The sequence below is a fragment of the Anopheles stephensi genome, chromosome 2 (genome assembly GCF_013141755.1).
Source record: "Anopheles stephensi strain Indian chromosome 2, UCI_ANSTEP_V1.0, whole genome shotgun sequence".
Classification (NCBI taxonomy): Eukaryota; Metazoa; Arthropoda; class Insecta; order Diptera; family Culicidae; genus Anopheles; species Anopheles stephensi.
The window spans coordinates 71,139,083-71,165,090 of NC_050202.1; the positions used below are offsets into that span (position 1 = coordinate 71,139,083).

Below are 26,008 nucleotides of genomic sequence, written 5' to 3' on the forward strand. Positions count from 1 at the left end.
AGCCATAAGAAAGAGAGAGAGAGCGAGCGAGCGAGAGTGTGTTTTCCGGCAAGCGTTACTCTAGAAGCGTTACCTGATGCTGATGCCTGACCGTTACTATGGTTTTTCCGATCTGAATGAGAGAGAGAGAGAGAGACGTTTGATTTGGCGCGCCGAGGAAACCCAAAGCCGTCTGTGTTGGTGACGTCATCGAAGGGATGCGCATCCCGTACGCGTTAGCAGATGACGATTTGCACCATCGTTCGCGTTCTATTTCTACCGAGCAAGAGAACAAAAAACGCGACCGGGCAAAGAAAAACACACACGCATATAGCGTGTTGACAGTGGCGCGCGCCTGTGCATGCTCGCGTGTGTTTGTGTAGCGGGAACCTTCATTACCGCTTTTTGCCGTCCGTTTTTCCTTGCCGCCTTAACCACGCTAGAATAAAATCCCAACCCAACAACGAAACGAAGCGCGAGATCGATGCGAGAGTGAAAGTGAAACGGAGGTTTTCCTCGGCGAGAATTTTTACCCTTACCGGCCTACCACTCCAGCCCTGTCGGGTTCATCAGCATTCATCGTTCTGACGTCATCAGGAAAATCGTGCAACGGCATAGACGCGGTCGCTAGACGAGTACGTCGCAATTTTTGTACTGTCGTGTTTTGCGCCGGCGGAGATGGCGAATGTATGTGGAGCTTATGTTGTAACTTCAGTTTTGTTGATGTGTTACGAGGATTTTTTTTTCGCTTCTCTTTTTCGTGCATTTTACTCCCCATGGTGGTAACGTACTCCCCCAGCGTGGTGGACGTACTGTGGTGGACGGCTCCATACTTTCCGGCTCCTTACTTTCCATTACGTGACGTGTTTAGTTATGGCGGGGTTTCTGAATGAATTTCACACACCGTTTACAGGGTAGGATATTCTAAAACATCTAATTCAAAGTCAAAACTAAAAGGTAGACCCTTAAACAGCCCCCAACACAAGCCTAACCTAAATCCTGTTTTAGTACGGACATTCTTTATGGTAAGAATGGATTGTATCAAACTAGGCCATCGAGTCTAGAAAGTTGGTGGAGACTTTTGGGGGCATTTAAGGATTTAATTTATACTGGTTCTCTTCTTCTAGTTTTTTTATTTTCATGCGTAATTTTAATTTCCATAAATAATTTAAACCTGAAGATCATGAAGATAACGGACGTATAAATAATATAGACTGCTCTAACCTATTCTTCGCAACTCCAAGAGCTCGGCAGAAATCTTTAGTCTGACCTATATAGAGCGATAGAATCTGGGATATGGCGTGATAGAAAATCAGAAGTAGTACAGAAACGTATAACAGTTGACTTTATTGGACAAGAGTATTTGTACTTGTACTTACAAGAATATCTCAGAATACACTGGCCTTGAATTGCTCCTTTTTTAAAACTCTTTAAAAGATCTTGAGTAGAAAGGGTAATGCCCTGTGAATCGAGCTCGCATTCATCAGTAAGATATATACAAAAACCGATGTGCATTATTGCGCCTCAATTTATGCAACTCGATTCACAGGGCAACTTGTATCCTCAATTGTGATGGTCACAAAACTAGTAAACTAGCTAACCAATATTTTTAAAACCAGAAATAGCTGTAAATTTATAATTTTAATACTATCACTCTTGGCAAACAATTATCACGCAATTATAAATCAAACGTGATTGGTTTACCCTTTAAGTGATTCCACTAGGGGAGTGTTTTTTTGTAGACGATGATACAAATAGAGCAAACAGATCCACTGCAACCCAGTCAAAAGGATTGGCACGAAGCCAGCCAGCCCTGATTGTAACAATTGCCCGGTCTCACCCTCTTCCCCGGTTTGCTTTGAAGGACAGTCTATTTAAAGCGATGCACGGGATCGATGCAATTGTTCCCAGCACGATGACGTCGATATACTATGGTCAGATGGTAGAAGATGGAAGACGCTAGCGATGCTTGAGATGTCACATTGTCGTCTGTATTATTTCTTCCCTTCACCTATACATGCGAACATCCCGCGAGATTTAAATCGATTCTATTGTAGTTCCATTGTACTAGCAACTAGCACACTCAGTGCTTAGGCCCATTAAATTAAATTGCACTAGTGCATGTGCATTAAGTATCGCGAATTGTGAACCCTTCAAGGGAGACGCATTTTTGAAAGATTTCTTTCTAAATAAAATATAAAAAGTAATCAAAGCTTTTCTTCCGCACAAAACACAACCCGTATCAACCTGCCTAAAAACATTTTTATTGTATAAAAATTTTCAAATAATCTCATTTTAATAACATAATTTCGGTATTTCGATTCATGATTTTTGTCTCTACAATTCTAGCATTAGTTTAAAAATTATTTTAATTCGAATTTCTTTCATTGCTTACCACTTTACGATCTCTTTTGTGTGGTTTTCCTAGAAACAGCACCTAGCTTTCCAACAAAGAAATAGGATCATTCCGTTTGACCTTCAGCTCTTTATAAAAGCCATGATCAGCAGACCGCTTCTCAGTGCGCTTCAATTCTCTGTCGTCCGTAGTCAACTAGCAGCAGCCGTCCAGTGTGCCAGTTAGCCTTAAACCATGTGTGGTATTCTTTGCATTTTCACTCACCAACGTGTCGGTACGAACGCTGAACACCCTCAGCAGCAAGCGTGCTGCAATGGAACTTGCACAAACTTTAGCGATCGTTTTACCAGCTCCAGTGAATCGTTGCGTGAGCTAGCTTTCCGCCAGTCGAGCAAACAGCGTCACCGTGGTCCCGATCAGACGGGACTGGTCGTGAACGACCCGGAAGGTTTTGTGCTGGTCCAGGAACGATTATCCGTCATTGGAGTGAAAACTGGACGGCAACCTTTTACCTCCACCGATGGCACTACGCATCTGGTGGCGAATGGAGAGATCTACAACTTTGCCCACATGGTGTCCTTAATCCACGATGCGAACGGCCATGAACGCTACAAGCCGCGCAGTGACTGTGACGTTCTGGTTGCGTTCTACGAACTGTTTGGTCCCGATAGATTGCTACAAACCGTTCGGGGGATGTTTGCCTTTGTGCTGTACGACTGTAACACTCACCGACTGCTGGTAGCACGTGATCCTGTTGGAATTGTTCCACTCTACTACGGATGGGATCAAGCGGGAAGTCTGTGGATTGCCAGTGAGCTGAAGTGTCTTGTGGAGTGCTGTCGGGAAGTGGTAGTGTTTCCTCCAGGGCATGCGTACTACGGAACGAGGGACAGTGTCGTCCCAACACCTTACTTCAATGCCCATTGGATGACGGAAATTCCTTCCGGTGGAGTAGATCTGGAAGAGCTGAAACACAAACTAGAGGCAGCCGTTGAGTCCCATCTGCAGTGTGAAGTTCCGCTTGGTGCGTTACTTAGTGGTGGACTCGACTCCAGCTTAATTGCCTCTATCGCTACAAGAATTTTGAGAAGAAATACATCGAATCCAAACTATCGGTTAAAGACGTACAGTATTGGTCTTGATGGTGGTGGTCCAGACTTACAGTACGCACGCACGGTAGCCAACTACATCGGCAGTGATCACACCGAGATTCATTTTACCATTTCGGAGGGTTTGGACTTCATCCGGGATGCCGTGTACCATGCGGAGACATACGACGTCACAACAATCCGCTGCATCGTACCGGTAATGCTGTTGGCAAGAGCGATCCGCAGTGAAGGTATCCGGGTAGTGCTATCGGGTGAAGGTGCAGACGAACTGTTCGGAGGCTATCTTTATTTCCACCTTGCTCCAAATGTTACCGAATTTCATCGCGAAACGGTGTGTCGTGTGCTAGGACTCCATTTATCGGACTGTCTGCGAGCGAACAAGGGCTGTGCGGCTTGGGGACTGGAATTGCGGGTACCTTTCCTTGATACCGATTTTTTGCAGTATGTTATGTCTATTCGTCCCCAGGATAGGGCTCCCGGTTCGGCCGAGCCTAATGGTCACAGTGGACTGGAGAAACGTATTCTCCGTCAAGCATTTGCAAAAGGGAATTATGTACCGCGGGAAGTGCTCTGGCGACAGAAGGAACAGTTTTCCGACGGAGTAGGATATGCGTGGATTGATGCCGTTTCGCAATGGGCGACGGATCGTGTAAGCGAAAAGGAGTTTGAAATGGCTGTCGATCGGTTTCCGTTCAATACACCGACCACCAAGGAAGCGTACTACTATCGGAAGCTGTTTGAGCAACTGTTTCCGGGGTCAACCTTTGCCCGAACGGTACAGCGATGGATGCCACGAACCGATTGGGGCTGTCCCGAAGATCCATCCGGAAGGAAGCAGACGGTTCATCAGGATCAACAGAAGAAATAATCGCAAAAGAAAATATAAAGTTATGGAATATCTTTTACTACCTTGGGAATGCATCTAAATACTTTTGGTGAAAGAAAATTTTCAGATTTTGTCTTCTCTTACCTCATATTTTGCAAATACGTTCTATTATTTACTCATCAACATGAAAGTCTTCATAAATCTATCTTAAACATTAACAGTAAAATCAAAGACTATGAATTACTTCTTTTTTACATCTGATTTCTTGCAAATCCTGTCGCGACAGACCTATCAAGAACTGTAAGGTCCCAGTACTCTTCTGTTCCCAGTTCTCTTCATACACTTCTGAGACATGGTCTCTGTACAAAACTGATAAAGCCCTCTTAGCCACGTTCAACAGGAATTTTAGACTCAGAAGGATTCTTAGCTTCGTATGTGTGGAAGGATCGTCGAATCGAGGAGACGATCGAGGAAGAGACTCTGGCGAGCATAATGAGCTGTACAATAATCTCACCAAAATGGGGTAAATTAGACAGGCCAAACTCTGATTGATTGGTCATGTTGAACGACTCAGCCATTAAATTGTTTCCAAACAATCTTAGATGAAGTTACGGCATTGTTATACCTACATCAGAAAGGTTGAGATATTGAAATGACTCACGAAGACCGTGAGTGTTTCCGAAAAACTCAACATCAGACTAACACCACAAAGTGTGAAATACGTAGATGATGCCAGCATCCATAAATATAATTCACTATAATACTCGAAAGTAATGACTTGCTGATGATTAATGTAATGATCCTCATTTGTCCGATAACTGCTGCATACTGAAGTAACAACATCCTAATCTGGGCAGAATATTATTGACAGTATAATCGTGCTTAACACGTTCCTTTTAATTTACTGATAGCCCCATATCCTAACACCATCATTTGGATAGCATTATGGATGTTTAAAACATTACAAAGGGTCAAATTGATTAATGCTCCCAGGTCAATCAATTAATCCTTCGAGTGTGTACACTCCCGAACGCATCCAACAATCAACACCCCCATCGAAATCTTACGCTCAGCCCTCAATTCCCCTTTCTCCCGACCAACCATTACCCGTATGCTTTAATTAAAAAAGTACATGTTAAACCCATCGTCATCATCCATCAAATCAAAAACTCTGGAAAAAGCAACACTCGCTCCACGGGACGGATGGATACAGCCACCGGACTCGGGTCACCTTTCGACCTGTACCGGCCGGCCGACCCGCTGTTAACAAGACCGTAAAACACTTGTCTTGACGCTCGCTCGCTGATCGGACCAACGATGGCCCAATTAGACCACGTCCCCGGAGAGCTAATTTGATTACAAATTTGTTAATTAAACTATCGCAGCATTCACCCACTGTGAGCTACATTGTGCAGTGCGCGGCCAAAGTGGGTTGAGATGGGATTGAGATGGGAATTTACTCAGCCTTGCTCTAGTGCCAAACAGAAGCACACACACACACACATCGCCAGACGCTTTGATGGAGCTGATTGAGCATAATTAATTACACCCACTGGGTGGATAACATCGGCGAGAAGAGTTTTTTTTTCGTAGCCTACGGAAAGAAAGCAGACTTTATTTATTCGTTTGTTCAAAACCTCTGTAGAACACTTTATTTGTTTCAGCAAACTCGTTATACAAACGTTACCATTTTTAACTTATTTCGCCCACAAGGCTTATACGGTGTGAAGCAAGGCAATCGTTGGACAGTTAGATCGTAATGTAAGACTCACAAATACTTTACACGCATGAACAGAATGTCTGATGGGAGTAAAATAACCAATACTTTTGTTGTAAAATGAAGCCGGCTTGTAACATTAGCCCTGGACAGTAATGAATGAGGATGGCACTAATGATTAAGAAAGCAGATCGTATTACCAACGCAACTTAGTGCAACCGTTTGACTAGGGCCGTGACGATGGCCATCACCACGAGTGCGATCATCGAAACGTCACTTCGGAAGGCACCACTTTGGCAAACTTTTCGCACCGACGACGTCGACAGACCACGACGCCGCAACAGATTGCGGATGCTTTGTATGTCCTGGAGATGGAAAAGGGTCCGGCTATTACTGGGCTCAATCATTTCCACCATTGCAAACTCACCTCAGGTCCTAAGCCCATCGGAACGCGGGACAGCACGATCGTAAACAGTTGACCACCGGGCAAACTCTGGCAGAAGTTCAGCACCAGCTGATTGTTGATCGCTTTCAGCACCTGAACCGTACCGGTAAACTGTACGTACTGGAGCTGAATCATAGAACCGGACTGTGGAGAGGCCGAAATCCAAAAGCCAGGCTTCGACGTATTGTAGCGCAGCGTGTACTCGAGCGTGTGGTCTGACTCGTCCCATATCAAACGTAGGTTACGCATGGTGCGTGGTTCCTGCTGGAAATATTGACGACCACCCTGCTGACGGCGGTTCTGCTGGTCGTACTGGCTGTCCGCACTTCGACCACCACCACCGCCACCACTGGAACCACCGTAACCGTACGACGTTCCGAAGCGGTCATAGTTCGTTCCCGCTGGATTGCTCCGACCGGTGTACCCCGTGCTCTGATCGTGGACCGTGGTTGTCTGTGGGAGGGAAGCATTAGAGGTGCGCCGGGGAATCGATTAGGATTTAGTGCGAAAGGTCAAGATTATCCGTGGCTTACTGTTAACCTCTTACCTCATTCGTCACGTCTGCCAGATGGATTACAATGCAGGTCCGGTACACTACTTCGCCCTCGTCGATACCGTTGTGTGTGATCACTTCGCTGCCATACCAGATGCCCATAATCTGCCGGGGTTTGGAAAGGGAAATAAAGGGGATGAAATACGATCGCGAAGATATCACAGCCAGACAGAAAACAGGAATAAAGGAAAAAAGGAATTTAAACGGGCGCAGTAACTGCCTAACGTTTAGCACATTAATCGCACACAATCAATACTTGGAAGCTTCATTTTATTACAGTCAATTGTTGATTCTTCAAAAGGCATGGATATTTTCCCAATCTTTAATTATTACACTGTTGTTGACATTCTTCTTTTCATATTTTATAAAGCTGTTGACAACAGTCACACGAAACAAATTAATCAAACATATGAACAAAAAAAATAAAGGGAAATTGTTTTCAAAGTTCCTGTTCATCTCGAGGGGTGAATTGGAGGTTTCTCAAGAGCTGCATATTTAATTTACTATCTGAATTTATCTTAACAACCATACAACCATCTCAGGGAAAATTTCTTTTCCCAGTAAAGTCAGGCTTCATTCCTGTGCCACCCAAGTTTCTTTATTACCCCTTACATTATTCACATCTAGCATCTAGTATCTACTGTGCCCCTGTTTTCCATTTAACACGAAGGACTATAATCGACGACAATCGACAAGGCTTTGGGTTTAATAAGATTTGGCAAGTGGTTGTCAAAAACTATGATTAATATATTAATGATTAGTGTACAATCCGCGTAGAAATGTTTAAATTTTGGCTTCAAATCATCTTCTGCTCTATACAATTTTCTATTAGATTTTTTCGCATTTTACTTCAGAAAACCCTTAATGCAAAATAAAGTTCTACCTTTCAATGGCAAGGCAAATAAAATTGTTAGAAATAGCTCAATAAAAGAAAATTTGCTGCAATGTTTCTTCTGAAAATAATTCTACAAAAATATATTACCTTCCCTTCCCGAGGGTCCCAGCGTCAGTAAGCTGGGACCTTTGCCATGATTGACGAAAGAGCTAAATATTAACTTAATATCTTAATATGTAATATTACAGAAAGCCTTCAGCGGCTCATTCTGAGTGATCGCCACATAGACGGCTTCATTTTTGACATACACGGAGCGTTTTGTATGACTAAGTCCATCTTGTGTAGAATATTCTTCATCATTTAAACAAAATTACTGATTCAAAAGTAAAAATTTCACTGCTTAAAAGCCCCCAGGCTATAAATCCTTGTCTTCCCCATCAGTAAACAGACCATATCCCAGACAAAATAAAAAGTCTAAAGAACTTAAGAAAATGTTAGAAAGAAGATCCGTTTGAATTTTGTTTTGGTTAAAAGCAAGCCGGAGGAGGCGTGGTAGGCCCAAATTGAGATGGAGTGATGGCGTTGATGCGTCCGCCAGAACGGCCGGGATAACGGATTGGCAGACGACGGCGCTGAACCGTGAGCGGTATCGAGGATTGTTGCAGCAGGCCAAGACCGCAAAGCGGTTGTAGCGCCTGATAAGTAAGTAAGTAAGTAAGTAAAAGCAAGCCTCACCGTCATGAAAATGTTTAGATGATATTTAACCAAAAGAATCTTAAAAACATTTTATATTATTTTTCTCGTAATTTTAAATTAAAAAATGCATGTGTTATGCATTTTAAAAAGGGTTCGTAAAACTTTTCAAAATACACGTACTAATGTTTCAAATTGGTGAGATACTACATCTTATGAAGCATAGCAAATGCACGTAAGCATCAAAACATCTCATAATTTATACCACTTCATAAAACATGTCATCACCTTTCGCATCATTAGCTAAGATATTTGTAAAGCAAAAGATCTCCATCTAATAAGCTCCCATAACCCTCAATGCTTATGTTCTCTACCGAGAACCGATCAGTGCTCACCATTGATGAGTAACACCCAACAGCAATTTTTCTATCTTTTTTACCCTATCCTTTTACACTAAAACCGTCCCAACCTAAGCGCCCAACCCTCCTTCAACGCAATGTGCACGATCGTATCTTGTTTGAAAGGTCAATTGATTCGACCACCGAGAGGGCGCAAACGGTTACAGTGCGGTTCGGATGCATAAGGTTCCCGATGAAACCGATTCGAGGGTGCTGGCGATGGTGACGATAATGGGTGAACTGTGAACGCCCATCATCTCATAATTACTGTCACCAGATGAGACGGCCAAAGATCGTGCCAAGATCGTACCGGAGATGGCTTTATTATGACGCATTATGGCGGCCGTTTGAAAATGGTGTGGTTAATTAAAAATTATTATCGCTATGCTTTTGATAGTTAAAACTCGATTAGCTCTTAGGGAATCTATCTCGCAACGACTCGAATCCGACACGTTACACGTTCTAGGCAAAAGTGATGTCAAGGTGGCTTCGTGAGGCACCACTACCGTTGTTCACTTCGCATGAGATCATAAAACCTGTTCACGTAAACACATCACAGCCAGTGGCAATAAATGATCACGGGTTATGATGCAATATTTTTTGCATTCCAACAGAGCCTGAATAAAATACTCAAATAGCCTCGAACCACACACGGACACTTGACGCCCCACTATTTCCGTAGAGCAAGACCATTAATTGCACCACATACTTAATAAACCATTCGAGTGCACCATCCCAACGTGCGAACGAACCTACTGCATTGAAATGCGTCCCGTAAAGTGTCAGCACGACGATTGGGACGATTGGGTTAATTTAACTTCCGCCCGGAAAACCTTCCGGTAGTGAGAATGACGCTTGACCAAGTACCTGTTCGATGTCGAGACCGTGCTGGGGATTAAAATCCGTACAGTGTTGCGACGGAGAATTGCTACGATTTTCACCGGAACTAGCTCCGTACACATTGGCTGCACTTCCGGCCGAAACGAGCAGCAGCAGCAGCACGACAGACATCATCGCTTGAGACAACTGTCCACATAGGTTGGTCAAACGGCACATGGTTAGATTCACTATTACGCTTCACACCAAGGTAGCGAGCCAAACACTTCTTCTGTTTGTTTTGCTAATGCACTATACACAACAAGATCCGATTTCTTAATCTTCCCTGTCGAAAGATCGTTCAGCTTGATTCACACCACACGACACAGTACAAGATCATCGGTTCGCCAAAGAACGCGATAATGCTCTCTCGCTCAATGCACCAAACTGTTCACGGCTGATTGGAAGCGACGAAACGGAAACGAATCGACACGGCCAGAGATTGCGTACGACTAAGCGCGCGTCCCTACGAACCTATCGCTTTTGTATGCGGACCTGCCGCTAATCGTGAGCGAACGTTGAATGGGGTTGCTGAATGGGTGACGAAACCAGGGTGGGTATCACTCGTACTCTTTCACCCAAACGCGAGGGAACCGACTCGACTGGACAGACAGACAGGCAGACAGGCACGCGTGTGGCCCCTTGTTGTGGAGGAACAAATATCGGGGGAACTCTTCTGACATCCATCCAAACTACTATTACTGCTGGCGGAAGGTTCCTGGCGAGGTTTAATGGCTGGGAAGATGGCGGAGAATGGCACGGTTGAAAGTGAAACTATTTTCACCATCCCGGCGATCCTGCAGGGTGTCCTGATTTTTGATAGCTGTCCCTCGGGAGCTTCGCTTGCCTAGACACCCCACGGTAGGGACTCTTCACATGTCGCCCGTTTGGCGCGGAAAAGTTTTGCCCCCACCGGAGCCGATGTTATGTTATTGTTTCAGTGAGGCGCAGAAAATTAGGCGCAGTAAGGGACACCGAACGTTGTTTGCTAAAAAGAAGCTACAAGATGAATCGGTTCCGGTAAAGCGTACGGTATGGGGGTTGCCTACACAAACGAGGTACGATTTTGGGGCAATTTCGAGCGTTTTTGGCATCTTCGTCGTGACGTGGGGAAAGATTTTTCTTTTACGAGGTGATTTTTCTTCTTGGGATTGTTATGACGCTCGAGAAACTTGATGCGCATGCCACACTATTAAATCGTGAGTAACCTAGATTTCTCCTGGAGGGAGTATGTCGGAGGAAAAAAAGGTAGATAAGAATATTGCGCCTTTCTTGTATCTTCCAACGAACTTACATTCTAACGAGAACGATTCATTGCTAGTGTTTCAGTCTGCAACTTGAATCGAATCTTATTTTTTATCGATATTCTTAAAGTTCCCTTAAAGAGTTTTGAAAGAGCTCTTACTTCAATCCTTGTGCTAGAATAATCTTTCGTTAAGTTTTGTTTAAAAACTCCCAATTTAAATACAGAAAAAGCTCTAATTGGCTTGTTAAAAATATCATACATCTAATGATAGCTCCTACAGTCCTCAATGAAAAGCATCCCCAACAAGTTCTTCTCCTCTTCTTTTTATCTTCAATGCTCATTTGCATTTTTCTGTTCCCGTGTTCTCATGTGACGAATTGTTGCACGCATTATTACAATGTTTAACATAAAACCGTAAAGAAAATAATCTGACGATGGGACCATGAAGTGGTGTTAACACAACGAATTAAGTTGGTTTAGTGTATTTGTTATCCTTTTTGAGTTCTTTCATTTCTTCCTATACTACTGACTAATCATTAAAAGTAAGTGTTGCTGTAACGGTTGGAATACTATTTTATTGGTTTTAAGAAATATAGAAAATGGCGTTTATTTCTTTTAAATAATCAACAGTATTTTTCTTTTAAATTTTAAAATTAAACAAAACACACTACAATAAGCCACAAGAATACATAAGATTAATATATTCATTCCTCTCAAACAGGTTATCTAACGCGAGCTTCAGCTGGAAAGTCAGGCTCCATCATAACGAATATGCTAAAGTTGATGCAGCTGCAAAACGCCACAACTGTCGGAGGAGTGTATTCCAGCGCTTTCTTAGCACTCGGCCGTGACTCACAACAGCTGGGAGCGGAGAGAACAACATCGGCTGATGGGCATCAAAACATCATCCCGCTCTACTGCAGGCCGACTACAGCCGAGACCAGTCAAATGATGCATGTACATGTTGATAGCTGTTTGTTTCGTTTTTTCGCTCTACAACCGCCGTCCACCCAAACCTTGTACGGGTGAAGTTTAATTTAATAAACCGAACAATTAAACAAACCGCTCCGACGTTGGTGCTGTGGAGACTGATCGCCGCAAGCCTAGTTCCGAACACAGAAATAATGTCAACAAGGCGGAGGCGAGAAGAATTCTGTTTCCAAGTGCATCCATAACCCCGGATGGATGATTTTGGCGATCTTCGGTAAAGGCGGAATAGATCTAGAGAAGACTGACTTTGCATGCTTTTGCCACATAAATTATGATCGTTAGGGTATGCGAAGGTGCGTGTGAGGTAGAATGGAGAAAAAAGGCTCCTGGTAATCATTAAACTGGGCCCTCCCAACTGCGACGAGGTGGCCGAGTGGTTAAGGCGTTGGACTGCTAATCCAATGTGCTCTGCACGCGTGGGTTCGAATCCCATCCTCGTCGGGCAAGGGAAAAATCCTATTTATTATCAATTAGGATTTTTATTAATTATGTGTTTAAAGGCCAAGGTATGTATAGCATATTACATGAGACACACACACACCTTCACCTGGAACAGATTTAATCAGGAAAGAGAAAGTATAGTTGATAACACCACTATATAATAATAATACACATTAATTAATTAATACGAACCCATTTATATGTGCTAATATTTAGAAAATATTATTTATTTGATTTGAATTAGTCTAACAAACAGAAGAAGAAGTTAACGATTTATTCTGTATTCAAATACACTTTGACAAATTTTATTGCCGCTTTACATCCCAGGTTTTCCCCTGTTTTCCTTAGGTTTCTGCCACTCAATGTGTCACTCAAAGTAAAACCCCTATCGGGAGGGTTGTGAGTCCGCAAGCCCGTACAAAATAGTTCTTCCCATCACCTTCCCATTCCGATCCGATATTGGCCAATTGGTTTGCAAGAAGGGAGTACATTAAGTACCAATGGTGCGGCCTCTTGCTTGGTTATTGCTTAACAAAGTTAAATGTTTACGTGCAGTTTCGTTTACTTTCGGTAGAAGTGAAGTTACCCTCTTTTGGAAGAAAATGCTACACATTCTTCAGGGTTACCTCAACAACACAACACATTTTGTTGATTAACCTGTCTTGCAAGGGTGTTGTTTTTAGCATGTTGACTTGCAGTTTAATTGTTTTCGGCTGCCAGACCTTGCCAGACATTTGTTGATAAGTTACCATGGTGCGCAGGGAAAACGAGAAGCGAATAGGTGGTGGCATGTTGGGTCTTTTAAAATTTTAACGGTAAAATTTAATCCAACGAATATTTATTCTATTTTAAGACAATTGAAATGCATTACTCAGCAATACCGCACTACATTTCGGCACGCGTGTCATGATCGACGTTTTCGTCTCTACTCCTGGTGCAGGTACTCGCATCCCTTTGAGGAAGTATCCTTAGATCATTAAGATATTTTTTTACGGTATTACCTTCAAAATTGCAATCTAGTTATTCTAAGAAGGTTTTTCAAATTTCTTCGTCGGCTTTAAGCTCGGACCTCAGCTTCGCTTGCCATATTGACGCCCCAGGTAGCTGGTTTAGGAGGACACCCCGACGTATGCTGTGTCGAAGACTGCTCTGCGATCTGGTCTGGTGGTTCAGCCAAGATCTTTGTCGATCATATCGAACGAGCATAGAGATCCTTCACTCGGTATCTTACCTGAAAGATTCTCGCTTCCCTGTTACGAGGACAGAGTTCTCAGTTTTTTGATATACCATCTTTCGAAGATCGTCGATCAGCTCTAGCCGTGCAGTGGGCTCGTACAGATCCCCATCATTGTACTATGCAAACCCATTTGTTCTTTTTTACTTCAATATCCGGACATGGTTTGGAATATGCTAATTCTTAAGATACCACCTTCATTGTTGGACTTAATTAGCTAATAATTTCTGTAGTAGGTTCAGAATTGACCTAGCTTCAGACCTAGCTGAAAAATGAAAGAAATGCATAAAATGATAAAATATCTGGTGAAAGTACAGCACAGGTACATCAACACACGTTCCACACTCAATAATCCTAACACTCTATCGCAGTTTCGCGTCCCTTTCCGGCCGATAGACTTGCTGGTTTGACCAACTTTGAAGGCTCCAAGTTGCATCGATACGTGCCGAAAACCGTCTTATCACACACCGCCACACCGTGACGACGAGATTGCCCGAGCCGTGGATGCAACAGGTCCGGCAGAGTCAGAGCAGAGCGGACCTGAGATTTCGAACCGAGTCGTGAGTAGGTACAGTAACGGTTTCGATTAATTGGAGAGTTGTGAACGCGTACAGAGAGTGATCACATTATGCGCGCCATGTGCTCTAATCTAATCATGGAACGCGTCAAGGGGCGCTTGAGCAATATTTTTGTTTACCACGCCAACAATTTCCCACAGTTCCGTAAATCACTCTCACGCTCTCTTGACGGTCGTCGGCGTTCACTGAGGTAAGGCATCCCGGATTCCAACGCGAACCCGGAGGAGACCCAAACGGATCAAAGTACACGGAGTTTGTTTGGCGGTGTGCGCTTTGGTTTGTGATTAAAGTACTTCCTTTTCCTACTTTGACAGAGGTTCCGTACGTTACACCGTGCCGAGGAAAATCCGCACACGATGGACACATCCGATGGTGGGAATCGGACCTTCGATCTGCTCGACGAGCTAGAACTATTGCTACGCCGGAAGGGACGTTTGCCGGTGGTGCTCGTGATTCTCATTGCGCTGGCAGTTTGTTTTTTGGTGGTCGGCATACTGATGGCCACCGGGATCATGCTCGTGACGTTCGTGCTGTTCGTTTGCTTTGACGAAGGTTTTGGCGAGATGAACACTTCACTAAATATTTTAGGCCAATGAATAGAATGTGGTGTGCCTGTTGCGCTAATAAAGTGTCCCTGTTGCTCCCCTAGAAGCGTAAAGCCAGGGCGTGAGTGTGTGAAGCGTGTTCTACATTTTAAAAACTGTCTTTGTATACGCTTCTCTGTACGATTTTTTATCCCCCGAGTGACGATATTAAATCCAATTGTATCTGCGTGACGCAACGGCGGAAATTGAATTTAATCGGTCGGTTGCCTTGCGTTTCTCTCCTTCACACGATCAGCTTTAATCGTGTCGGGCAACCCAGACGACGACGACGGTCGATTCCACCTACGCGTCTCGGAAACCGGGGCGCACGCTCAGCAACTGTGCACCAAAGTATCTCGAACGGAAAAACATGGCCAATTCCCAAAACAAACCGACCGAGTGGCCGAGTTCAGAGATTATTAATTAAAATAAGCGTAGGCAGTGTGTGTGTGTGGCCCTTGTTGGGGGAAGCAGGGAGAATCCAGTGGCCGGATGGCATGTTTCGAAATCGCATACCGAGTTGTACCACTTAATCCTTTTTGCCCTTCACAGTACAGCAGCGAGCAGCGTAAGCTCGTTAACGGCTGTGAAACTAATTTGAATGAAACCTCGGATAGGATAACGTAAAACGGGGTGTAGTTCTGTTTTATTCTGAGCATTTCAATTTGAGGCCCTTTTCCAGGTAAAAAGCCACTGTCGGCGATTCTTTTACGTTAGTACATTTTAAGCACAAGTTTGAGCTTCATGCGGGTCATAGTAACAAAAAATTACTGTTATATATATCTAATCTAAAATGCTATCCTACTCTTTGATTCTTATCCCAATACACCTGCATTTGGAGCCCTGCATTTTTATTCTCTAGCATCATCAGCATGCTATCACACACAGTCGTTTGGGTAGGAAATGTTGTGGGCGACTCGTTTGCTCACTATCCTTTCGGTAGGAAAACACGAACGAATCGCGACATATGCCGCCGGATGTAGCCACCCCAAGACTCGGCCGCCACAGCACTTCGTGCCAACCGGCGCTGTTCCGCGATCCGTTGCTCACCCAAATACCGGTTCCATTCCACGTTCATCCTACCGAGCGACGTCTCCAATCCAACCAGCTTTTGCTCCATAATTGCCAGCTTCCGGTTGCTTTCTTCGGCCGCTTTCCGTATTGTTTCGTACTGCGTGTTGCGGAAGTAATAATTGATCGACGTGGCCACAATGCCCAGCAAAGCACCGACGCCCGATGCAATTATCGACCAGTACTTTACATTGTTCGCCTGCGTGCGTTCCTTTTCGTGCGACGTCTTGACCGCTGCCGTCAGATGGGAAAACAGTTCACGCTCCTCTTGGTCGATGATTTGAAAGATTTGGTTTTTCTCCTTTTCCCGTGCAAGCACCTGCAACGACAGATGGGAAGCAATAAAACATTAACGCAATCGCAATGTATCGACCGAACCGATTCCACACCTACATCAAACTCCTGCTTGATCAGTTCCACGTAGCGATGCTCTCCCCGGGTAGCTTTCTGCAGTTCGATGTGGATGTCCTGCAGCTGTTTGCGCACCAACGTTAGCTCCAGCAGTATGTGCCGGCGACGTTCCTGTACCAGCTGCAATTGATCCTGTATCTCGATCACCTTGTTCTGGGCGATTTTCACCTCGTTCATGCCGCTGAATTCGTCGTAGAATGATTGCGCTTCGTACAGTTTGCTTTTGGCAAGATCGACCAGACTGATACGGCGCAGGGCTACATCAGCTCCATGCTTCCGGGCTCCGGCCGATTCGTTCACCCGTTCCGGTGGGATGGTGTAGTATTGGTAGGATTGCTTTTCCGCCGTGGCTGAATCAACACCGATCGGCTTTGCACCTCGATCGGATAGACACCGTACGAAAATGATGCTGTTTGCTCCGTAAGCCGGGTGCTTCAAAGCTTGGATTGTGTAGGAAGCTAACATTAGGGATGATGGCATGATGGCCAGCCAGTGATATTTACATAAATGCAACACAAAAATGCACACTTGTTTCCTTTCTATTGACTATGATATCACATTTGTTTTGAAATGTTTTCCTTCTGTGTTCTGTCAAAAGCCGGCATATTTTACAGGGTTGCTTCGATGACAAATCCTCAAGTAACTTATTTCGAAATCATTTATTCCGACACAGGATATATCATTTTGGCATATTTTGGAAACATTCAATTATTACATATTTTTAGATATATTTTTTGAATTTTAATTCATTACAATACAACACTAACATCAATATTAATCGAATCATTCATACCCAAGACCCCTGTAATAACATTAACCGGTGAAAAAACTATTACAATACAACGTTCAAATTATGTGTTGTGTGCGCAACTGTTTTATTTCATACCGGTATTCTTATTTTCTGTTCATAAAATTCATAGAAACACTGTTTATTTGTTTACAAAATCAACGGCTGGATACTTTGTAAAGAATACAATAGCTTACGTTAGCATTTGGTGCTATCCTGCGATTTGTTCTCCGTTGCATTGAACATGTAAACAATTGTTTGAATTCTTACATCAATAGCTTTTAATTGAAAGCGTGATACCAGAGTGCGGTGTTACTTCGGCACTCTACAATGCTGGTCACGGGGAACACGAATCACGATTCTTTGCGGAACATGTACCGATACAGAAGAACTGGCTGACGATAGAGACTGCTACTCCAAGAATCTGCTCCGTTCGATTGGTTTGAAAACAAGTATCCGTAAAGCCGACCCGGTTGGCGGTACAGATAGCTACCCCAGGATTCGGTGGTCGGTGTACCATTTCGGGCCTGTTCCTGCTCTACGTACTCCACCAAGGTTTTCATCATCTTGCTCTGTGATGTCATAAAGCTTTGGACCTTGGAGTCCTTGTAGTGATTGTACCCTACCGTGCCAGCGAAACCAAGTATAGCCGCAAGGGTGGTAAAGAATAGTTTCACCAACCGTATATTACTCGCCTCCTGGCGTTCCTTCACGTGGACATCGTTCAGGGCATACGTTAGCTGCATCAGCAAGAATTGATGTTCGTATGTTTGAACCTCTATCATACTTTCCAAACGCTGCTTTTCGGAGAAGATCTGAAACATTTGAAAAAAAAAAACACACGCCATCGTTTCAAGAATCAAGATTGGTTATAGCTGGATAATGGTGACTATCCTGCTTACCTTGAATTCCTGCTTCAACAGATCGATGTACTGAACGTCTTCACGGGACACAGACTGCTGGGAACTGTTGACTTCAGTCAGTTGCTTTTTTACCTCGATTAGAGCAAACTCACACCCATTTCGATTATCGATAAGAACGCTCAGCTTAGGCTGCAAATCCTTCACTTTGCTTTGCGATTCCTGCACCTCCCTGTTGCCGACAAAGTCTTCATAGAAATGCTTTATACTGTACGCGATGTGGTTCGCTTGATCGAAAAATCGCAGTTTAATCCATTTCCCATTTTCGTTCACTAAAGGATTGGAAAAGCCGCCACTCGGTAAATTTTCGAAGGATGGCGATCTGTTCTGATGAGCGAGTCCAGCACCTCGGGTGAATTTTCGTTGGGTTGTGGACAGCGGTTTAGGGATGAACAGTATCGAGCACATACGAGCAGCATCGTTTGGAATTAGTTTGTAAATAGCCATGGCACAACTCTACACAGCTACCGCCCTGGAACTAAAGCTGCATGGAATCCTGCTGCGTTTTCAGTTTGTTTAGATAACGACCGGCGGCCAATTTGTGGCAGATAAATTGTGCTCAAATCAAAACAGAGAAGAAACCGATAGCCCGATGAAAAAACTTCAGTATATAAGCGAAAATTGTCACCCAGTGAAAAAACTCCTTTCCATTTCATTTTGTCGTTATTTCAATCGTGCATTTTCGAACTCCAAACATTTTCAAGAAAGAAATTCTTCCCAACCTAAAGAATTCTGCCCTTTTGTTTAATTCTCCATTGGTAGCCATGGAAACCGCACATGAGTCATCAAAGAATAATTATCACTATGTTTAACGTTACTTTATCCATTTGAAATGTTTTACTAACTTACCTAATAATCAGGCGCTACGAAGACCCTTCGCGGTATTAACTTGGTGGAGAAGTCGTCGACAAACACACACCGAATTATCCACACCGGACCCTGCCAAGTCCGATTCGTTGAGAGTTCAGCATTGTAACTACTACAGACCTCCTTGCGAGCCATGGCTCAGTAACGGATGAAACGGTGAGCCCAATTGGTGGTCGCCTCTTGACTACTTTGTATAAGAAGACATCAGATACGGATATGGGCTTGTCTGTCTGCCTTTCTTCAAACAGGCACTTTAGACGTCCATCCGGGAAGGCTCAAAGGGCGAGGACCATTCTATAACCCAATATTCCACGAGCAACTCTAGGCGAGGTCTTTCATACTGTTGCCTTCCCCCCTTTCACGAGGCTTCTTTTGTGATTAGACGTTAAGTAATTATGCCCTTGCTTGCGGCCCTCACGAGGCTACACTTTTACGAGGTTCCTTAGAGGTCTCCGCACACCATCACCTAACAAGTCTTTCGGAAGTAATTATGCATTCATAAACTACTATTTATCGTTATATGCATATATGTCTCCCCATTTGATTGTGTGACATACTATATATTTTATTTTGAAATATGTTTCTCCATAAGCTTTCTGTTCTGCCAACACTCTCCAAACGACACCACAAGTCTCTAGCACCAGCGACAAAAAGCCCTTCACTTATTGATTTATGACGGGATTTTCTTTAATAGCTTTATCTTTATACTTTCCTGCATTGGGTTGAAATTTAACACTTTACTATTTGCTTTGATTGATGCAACACACAGTAGTACCTTCCCAATGCATACGACATCCGTTCGCATGAGCATTCTTCACCAATGTTAGCTGCGTTCCGGTACGATGTGACTGGTTCCGTCACATGTTCTCTCGCAAGTTCTCATTATTGTATTTCCACCAAATGTACACGGAAGCCCGAGAAGGCTTCTATCAATTAAATTAATTATTTCTTGCACTTAGCCGTACATTCCCAAGCAAAGAACAAAATTGGTTTGTTTTTTTTTTTCACAATATTCGTTCTAGTTATTCTCTTTATTTAAAAGCCTTCCGCTCGCTTCTTTTATGGTACACCAACTAAGGCAGAGGTTGGTGAACGGGTTGAAATACGGAGGGGGGGGATTGGAGGAAAAATATAATATTTCTACCACAGGTAAGCACCATTAACCAACCATTCGTGTTATGTTACCACCCAAAGGTCCCCATCCAAAGTGGGGGCAAAGTGTTCCAACGTGTATTTCTCTGGCAGTACTCTCCCTCTGAAAACCTCTCTAATATCATTACACTAATCTAATATGTAATAAAGGTGCAACGGGGTGGCTTTTTTTCAGTCCTCGGCAACATGTGTAGTAACGTATCGAGGGCTTTTGCTTTATCTTTAACACCTGATTTATCCATTCACTATAATTTTCCTTCCCTCATCTGTCGTTCTCTCTCTCTGGCTCCAAAAAGTATGCACCATCATCACACCCGTCTAGTATATGGCTCTCGTTACCACTCCGTCTACTATAGTGGGGATTCTCGTTTATCCTCTGCTGGGTGAAAAATTGCTTATAAAATCGAGATCTATTATAAACTAAAAAGCAGACAATCGCGTGAAACCAAAGATGATATCGTTTGTAGCACTCGCCAAGAAAACGTATCCTGCGTCCTTTCGGTAGGCGTTTACAGATATTTTTTGTTTTGCCAACGTACATCGCATCTTCCCTGGTCTGGCTTCACCACCTTGCCGCTATCACTTGAAGTTTTGAATCATTATCAACGCGAAGTTGCTACGCGCTGGGACCAGTACCACACGGTACGGACACACCCGACAGCCGCATATAAAACGGAACACCTCCCACATGCCGTCTGCTGCAGCGCGTCCTCTTCTTAACACATACCACATATTATTGTATTGTAATCCGAACCTTTTCTGTACATCCATCTCAATCTCAGGCATCCGTTGCTCTTGATCAAGTGCACACAGGTGACACATACCGAAAGCATTTGTTCCTAGCGACCACGTATATTCATTACAGTTGATAACTGTTGTATGCTGCTCCTGAGTCTTCAAATGATTTAAAATCCGTTATCAAAATAAGGCAAAAACAAAAACAAACAAAAAAACTCCCCAAGCGTCCAAAGCTAAAACAGGATATAGCGTGTCCTCTTCTCCTGCTCTCGTGCAAGCGTTTGACCGCTCGTTTGATTAGCTTTCGCCCAAATAAATTTCTTCACGATCAATCGAATCCTACGCGATATACCTACCAATTGAAAAAAATGTAACTAAATATAACCTCATTCGTAAGCCGTCGTGCGGCACACATTTTAACCGGAAACAGGGCACGGTCACGACAGATGAGAAGCTCTGCAAGGTAATAACATCGTACACGTACTGTTCTACCTGGACAGGACAAAACTCGTTAACATAACAGCGCATCGGCTACTACGTAATCTATCCCCGGCCGTTCTTCCACTAACCAATCGTTACCGATGTCACCCCGTGATCACTCCGAAACCGTTTTGATGCACGCTCAAATCGTTGGCTGATTCGGGGGTGGCCCATCGAACATCTCCATATCTAAAGTCGTTGCGCAGACCACGTGGTCGTGCTGCTGCTGCTGCTGCTCGAAATGTATCGACCCCGTAACCGCAAGCTCGTTCTCCCCCCTTTTACATGCTTTCCTATTTAAGATGATCACACGTTAATGGCAGCGAATGATGATTTGCACCGTTTTTCCATCTTTCCTCTCTCTCTCTCTCTCTCTCTCTCTCTCTCTCTCTCTCTCTCTCTCTCGCTCTATTTGCTGCAAAAACATCCCAAGTGTCCTACTAACTTCGTATCGTGTGTATGTGTGTGTGTGTGTCCGTTCTCTGGTTGATATTCGCTTTTTCTGCATTAGTCTATCTATTTCGGCTCGCCCACAATCGCTCAGTCAATATTTGTTTGCTGGTTGGCTTTAAATCTATGCTCTCCTTTGATATACCCGCGCCACCGCTCAGGCACCCCGGCTCATCCTGGACGCGGCCGACAACAACCACCGGAACCGGCGGCATCATTCACGAAGCGTTAGTGTGAGTCGACAAACGCGTGCAAACATTTGGGAATTTCGTGCTGGCAGTTGATTGCGTAACGCTTAATAGCACGGGCCGCCAGACAGGACAGCCGGGTATACTTGATCGGGTTGACCAGCTCGTGCAGCTGCTGATTCTGCAACAGCGACTCGAACGTTTTGCCGTCCACGTTTTTCGTATCCTAGAAGAGCAACACACATAACCAATTAGTACGGAAGCGAGCGAGAAAAAAAAACGGGGGCCGAATTATTCCACCTACCAAATGGGTTCCGTGCTCGAGCAAAATTTGTGCCAGCTCGGGCGGACACGGTCGACTTTGGGCGGCCGAGTGTAGCGGTGTGTTACCGTTGTCGTCCTGTGCGTTCGGATCGGCACCAACCTGCAGCAGAGCCTTGGCGAGCCGTGCCGACGGCAGCTGACACACCGGGTATCGTCCTACGAGCGCTGCATCTTTGTAGCATGCGAGATGTAAAGCTGTTCTACCCGTTTGCGTTACAATCTGTGGGTGGAGATTTTTGGTGGAAGGGGGGTAAGTTTCACGCTTCAAACACTTTACACCGGTACACGGGACACGTACCTTTAAGCTAACTAAATCGTACAGCGACTGTAGGATCTGATGTTTCATCTCCGCCGTACACAGCTCTTCATCCTCGTCGAGCAACCGCACCAGCAGGCAGGCCAGATGGAGCGAAATTACCAGCGCCCGGCTGAGCGCACCATGATCCCGCTCGTGGTACGCCATCTGTTCGAACATTTGCTGACCGAGCTGTACCTCGCGGACCGATTTTTTGAACACCACCAGCATGTCGGACGTTTCGATCGGCGGTACAATGCGACCGCGCGTAATCGGCCGCCCGACCTCGCCCAGCATGTAGCTGAACAGTTCGGCGAACGATAGCAACGACGATTGGGTCATCGGGTTCAGCGGTTCCAGGATGCTTTGCTGCATGGACAGCGCGTACGTCCACAGCTCGATGCACCGATCGAACCGGCCCGAATCGGCGTATACGGCACCACGGAAGCGTATGTAGTAGCTCGTGTCCGGATGGACCGGGCCTAGTATCCGCTCGCGGATCAGTAGCGCCTGCATGCGCATCTCGTCCGGATCCATCACCAGCTCTTCGAGCATGTTGAGATTGTTGACCTCCTGCACGTAATCGTACGGTGGCAGTGGTTCGCGGGTTGGTTTCGGCAGCACGGGACTGTTGTTGTATCTGGACAAGGCGAATACAAAAAGAGGTACGTTTAAAGCGGCGTTTCAACATCGCCCGACTTAACTCGGCCTCCTACACCAACCTGTCTTCCATGGCACGCTTCCAGAACGAGAGGGCTCCCAGCATATCGCGCTTCTTGTCGACATATGTAGCACCGAGCAGTTCCAGCGCCGCAATCCGATCCTCGCGCGACACAAACGGTAGCTTGATCAGATGTTCCACGATCGGTAGGTGGCCAGTAACACTGGCGGCCAACAGTGGGGTCATTCCTGTTAAAGCAAAAAAGTGGTGTAAAATTCGAGCATTGCGGTAGTGGCGCTTAACCCTACCATAAGAATCAACATCCATTGTAGCACCGTGCTGCAGGAGTAGTTGCAAAATTTCAAGCGATCCCGACTCGGCACAATCGTGCAGGGCGGTGTTGCCTTTCACGCTACGCCGGTTCACATCCGTTTTGAGCGACAGCAAGTATTGTGCGATTTTGTAGTGTCCTTTGTAGCAGGCGATCATCAAGCAGGTGTGTCCGTGGCGGTTTGCGACCTCGATGTCTGGAAGCGAAACAATCAGAGTACAGTCGTAAATGAACCAATGTTGCGGCAGGTGTGGGTAATTCGGCTAAATGTATGATAACCTACCGGCACCTTGTGATACGAGATACTTCACGATTTCGTAGTGTCCATCGAAACAGGCCGCCCGGAGCGGCGTGCTGTTTGTTTTGGTAGTACTATTCACTTTGGCACCGTTTTGGACTAACAGCTTCACTATGTTGGTGTGGCCGGCGGCGGACGCACACCACAGTGGTGGCGCGCCTTCGATCTTTTCCCCGTCAAATATGACGGAACCGGCCTGCTCGACGTCGGCGTGGCAACGCTTGATGAGGTACTGCACCACGTCAAAGTGTCCGTTGCGGCACGCTATCAACAGCGGTGTGACGCCACTGGTTTTCATCGTTACCAGCGTCGTGAGGTCGTTTGGCATCAGTCTAGAGGTCCATTTCTAGAGAGGAGAAGATAGATAAGGAGATATTACTTTTTGGATTTCACATAAAAACACCTGCAGAAGTAAGATACATGGCATTCATGAGGCGGAATATTGAAGAACTCTTTACGCGTGAAGGAAGGATAGCACCACAAAGTCAATACCATTAACCTTCAAAAGTGTCCGCTTAGGTACCAGTACCCTGCACGCACCTCGTACAAACAGTAACAAGACTAGCTGTCTCCGATCAGATCAGACGACTAAAAGGTTCAACATTGCCCTGATCGATCGATCACCCTGTGTGAGTCGTCTGCTCGAGTAAACATTTTGATCCCCTTCGTGGGTAAAGTTATCAGCAACACAACACAACCAGCGGTTGTGCATTCTATCAACAGCAAAACCCCTGTATAACGTAAAGGGCCTTCTTCTCGTGGAGTTCACCGGCATTCCGCAAACACAGCTTAATCTCGCACGCTATCACTCACCCCTGCCTGCCTGGGGAGCGTTCAACAAACCGGCAGCACACCACATCGTAACGAAAACATTAAGTGATCGATGAATGCATTTTTTTTGTGCAAGTATAAGCACAACAAAAGCCTGTGAAAGTTTGTTTAGCGATGCAAAATGCCGCCTATGTACTCGCTACTCTAACTGGTGTTGCTGGCGCATTCTGATGAGGTATGAGATTGCTCTAGTACTTCCCCCCTTTTCTTTGTGTTTCAAACAGTTGCATCTGCTAGTGCAAATCACGTTGAGCACATTGAGCGGCCACACAAGCTGATCGCATCCAGGCTACTAACACCACTGGAACCCTCCTTACCATAATGTCTTCCTCCTGCTGAAGAAACTCCTCTTCGCCAACTATTCGGAACCGGTGTTGTATCTGTCGCCGACGTCTGATGGCACTCGGCTCCATTGGAGCGTGTGCAGGTACCGGTTCTGGTGCCATTGGTTCTGCCACCACCGGCGGATGTCCATCTATCACGCGCTCCGGATACGCCAGATAGCGCTGATAGTGTCCGAAACGGCGGAAGTTCACCATTCTAAGTAATGCACGCAGCAGCGTACATTTGGAACGTCGTCGGCGCCGTTTTAACGTGTGCACGATAAATGCCCGCAGTATTGCATTGATTAGCATAATGTACTTTGCTGCTTCTGATCGTGTATACCTGCGCTTGTGCTCGAAGGGAAGATTTTTCTTTACGTGGCTTCTTCAAGCCCTGCTTACGATCACAGCACGGAGGCACAGGTTATACGCGCACACTGGAGATGTGTTGTTCATTGCACAATAATGTTTCATATTCCACAGAACTCATCGCACCACTGTCGACAGGTAACAAAAAGCAAGGTGTTAATAGGTTAGACTATCAGCATCGTGTTCCAGCACGATAGCAACTAACAAACAAAAAACTGGACCGGTGGAACCTCATCCACAGATGCCTAGAATCTGGGGGGAAATCGTTCAACAGCCGGACACAGCAGCGACACAAACACTCGCAACGCCTCACGAACCGAATGACGCATTCACACTGATCTCATCCGCCTGTAGTAGTAGCTGACGTACTTTCCGTGATGAGTTTCTCTTAACTGTCAAGACGATGTTGAGTGGATTATTAAAATGGAGCAACTTTCAACCCATCGAAGGTTCCTCTTACGCTTTGGACGAACACACACACACACACAACTTGCATAACCATTTAAACGGTCATTTCTGGACTTCTTCTGTAACACAGAGGGTTCACCTCCAAAAACTTGCCGTGGTGTTGTGTTGCAAGGTTAATCTTCGCCGACCACAGCCAACGTGTGCAGGAGGAGGGTGACCCATTCTCTTAGAGACGGACCACGGG

General features: G+C 45.0%; 5 protein-coding genes, 1 long non-coding RNA gene and 1 other non-coding gene across 11 annotated transcripts in view; 3 read left to right on the forward strand and 4 right to left on the reverse strand.

Annotated features, from left to right (window-relative positions):
- The first annotated feature begins 2,378 nt into the window (after nucleotides 1-2,378).
- LOC118504634 (probable asparagine synthetase [glutamine-hydrolyzing]) lies at nucleotides 2,379-4,352 on the forward strand. The gene has a single exon (XM_036039359.1). It carries the CDS (start codon nucleotides 2,570-2,572, stop codon nucleotides 4,310-4,312), a length of 1,743 nt encoding a protein of 580 aa, XP_035895252.1. The 5' UTR covers nucleotides 2,379-2,569; the 3' UTR covers nucleotides 4,313-4,352.
- Nucleotides 4,353-5,883: 1,531 nt separating this feature from the next.
- LOC118504635 lies at nucleotides 5,884-10,257 on the reverse strand. Its single transcript, XM_036039360.1, has 4 exons — nucleotides 9,779-10,257; nucleotides 6,980-7,090; nucleotides 6,415-6,885; nucleotides 5,884-6,352 (listed from the first exon to the last, which is right to left on the reverse strand). The coding sequence occupies exons 1-4, from the start codon at nucleotides 9,965-9,967 to the stop codon at nucleotides 6,197-6,199; spliced, it is 927 nt and encodes a 308-aa protein (XP_035895253.1). The 5' UTR covers nucleotides 9,968-10,257; the 3' UTR covers nucleotides 5,884-6,196.
- A 2,125-nt stretch (nucleotides 10,258-12,382) lies between these two features.
- On the forward strand, nucleotides 12,383-12,464 carry Trnas-gcu. The gene has a single exon. It is a non-coding gene; the product is annotated as a tRNA-Ser (tRNA).
- Nucleotides 12,465-13,979: 1,515 nt separating this feature from the next.
- LOC118504639 lies at nucleotides 13,980-14,972 on the forward strand. Its single transcript, XR_004905324.1, has 2 exons — nucleotides 13,980-14,466; nucleotides 14,591-14,972. It is a non-coding gene; the product is annotated as an uncharacterized LOC118504639 (long non-coding RNA).
- A 502-nt stretch (nucleotides 14,973-15,474) lies between these two features.
- Nucleotides 15,475-16,930, reverse strand: LOC118504636 (mitochondrial potassium channel-like). Its single transcript, XM_036039361.1, has 2 exons — nucleotides 16,325-16,930; nucleotides 15,475-16,250 (listed from the first exon to the last, which is right to left on the reverse strand). The coding sequence occupies exons 1-2, from the start codon at nucleotides 16,820-16,822 to the stop codon at nucleotides 15,789-15,791; spliced, it is 960 nt and encodes a 319-aa protein (XP_035895254.1). The 5' UTR covers nucleotides 16,823-16,930; the 3' UTR covers nucleotides 15,475-15,788.
- Nucleotides 16,931-17,193: 263 nt separating this feature from the next.
- On the reverse strand, nucleotides 17,194-18,632 carry LOC118504637. Its single transcript, XM_036039362.1, has 2 exons — nucleotides 18,032-18,632; nucleotides 17,194-17,944 (listed from the first exon to the last, which is right to left on the reverse strand). Exons 1-2 carry the CDS (start codon nucleotides 18,494-18,496, stop codon nucleotides 17,483-17,485), a joined length of 927 nt encoding a protein of 308 aa, XP_035895255.1. The 5' UTR covers nucleotides 18,497-18,632; the 3' UTR covers nucleotides 17,194-17,482.
- Nucleotides 18,633-19,460: 828 nt separating this feature from the next.
- The window catches only part of LOC118504643 (protein fem-1 homolog CG6966), a 47,174-nt gene continuing 40,626 nt past the window's right edge, over nucleotides 19,461-26,008 (reverse strand). Inside the window, exons 2-8 of one of the 5 annotated variants that reach the window (XM_036039394.1) lie at nucleotides 24,982-25,484; nucleotides 23,819-24,179; nucleotides 23,513-23,731; nucleotides 23,266-23,452; nucleotides 22,547-23,183; nucleotides 22,229-22,468; nucleotides 19,461-22,150 (exon numbers count right to left, since the gene is read on the reverse strand). In XM_036039394.1, the coding sequence (XP_035895287.1) occupies nucleotides 21,965-22,150; nucleotides 22,229-22,468; nucleotides 22,547-23,183; nucleotides 23,266-23,452; nucleotides 23,513-23,731; nucleotides 23,819-24,179; nucleotides 24,982-25,299 (2,148 nt within the window). In that variant the 5' untranslated portion in view covers nucleotides 25,300-25,484 and the 3' untranslated portion in view covers nucleotides 19,461-21,964. The other 4 variants (XM_036039395.1, XM_036039399.1, XM_036039398.1 and 1 more) reach the window with 4 other exon arrangements.

Excerpts from the sequence above, each read along its gene's own strand:
- LOC118504634 (XM_036039359.1), top strand. The coding sequence starts at position 2,570 with ATGTGTGGTATTCTTTGCATTTTCACTCACCAACGTGTCGGTACGAAC.
- LOC118504635 (XM_036039360.1), bottom strand. The coding sequence starts at position 9,967 with ATGTGCCGTTTGACCAACCTATGTGGACAGTTGTCTCAAGCGATGATG. Across the intron at positions 6,886-6,979 it reads TGGCAGACGTGACGAATGAG|ACAACCACGGTCCACGATCA; the intron begins GTAAGAGGTTAA and ends TCCCTCCCACAG. Across the intron at positions 6,353-6,414 it reads CGATGGGCTTAGGACCTGAG|GACATACAAAGCATCCGCAA; the intron begins GTGAGTTTGCAA and ends TTCCATCTCCAG.
- LOC118504636 (XM_036039361.1), bottom strand. The coding sequence starts at position 16,822 with ATGCCATCATCCCTAATGTTAGCTTCCTACACAATCCAAGCTTTGAAG. Across the intron at positions 16,251-16,324 it reads TGATCAAGCAGGAGTTTGAT|GTGCTTGCACGGGAAAAGGA; the intron begins GTAGGTGTGGAA and ends CTGTCGTTGCAG.
- LOC118504637 (XM_036039362.1), bottom strand. The coding sequence starts at position 18,496 with ATGGCTATTTACAAACTAATTCCAAACGATGCTGCTCGTATGTGCTCG. Across the intron at positions 17,945-18,031 it reads TGTTGAAGCAGGAATTCAAG|ATCTTCTCCGAAAAGCAGCG; the intron begins GTAAGCAGGATA and ends CAAATGTTTCAG.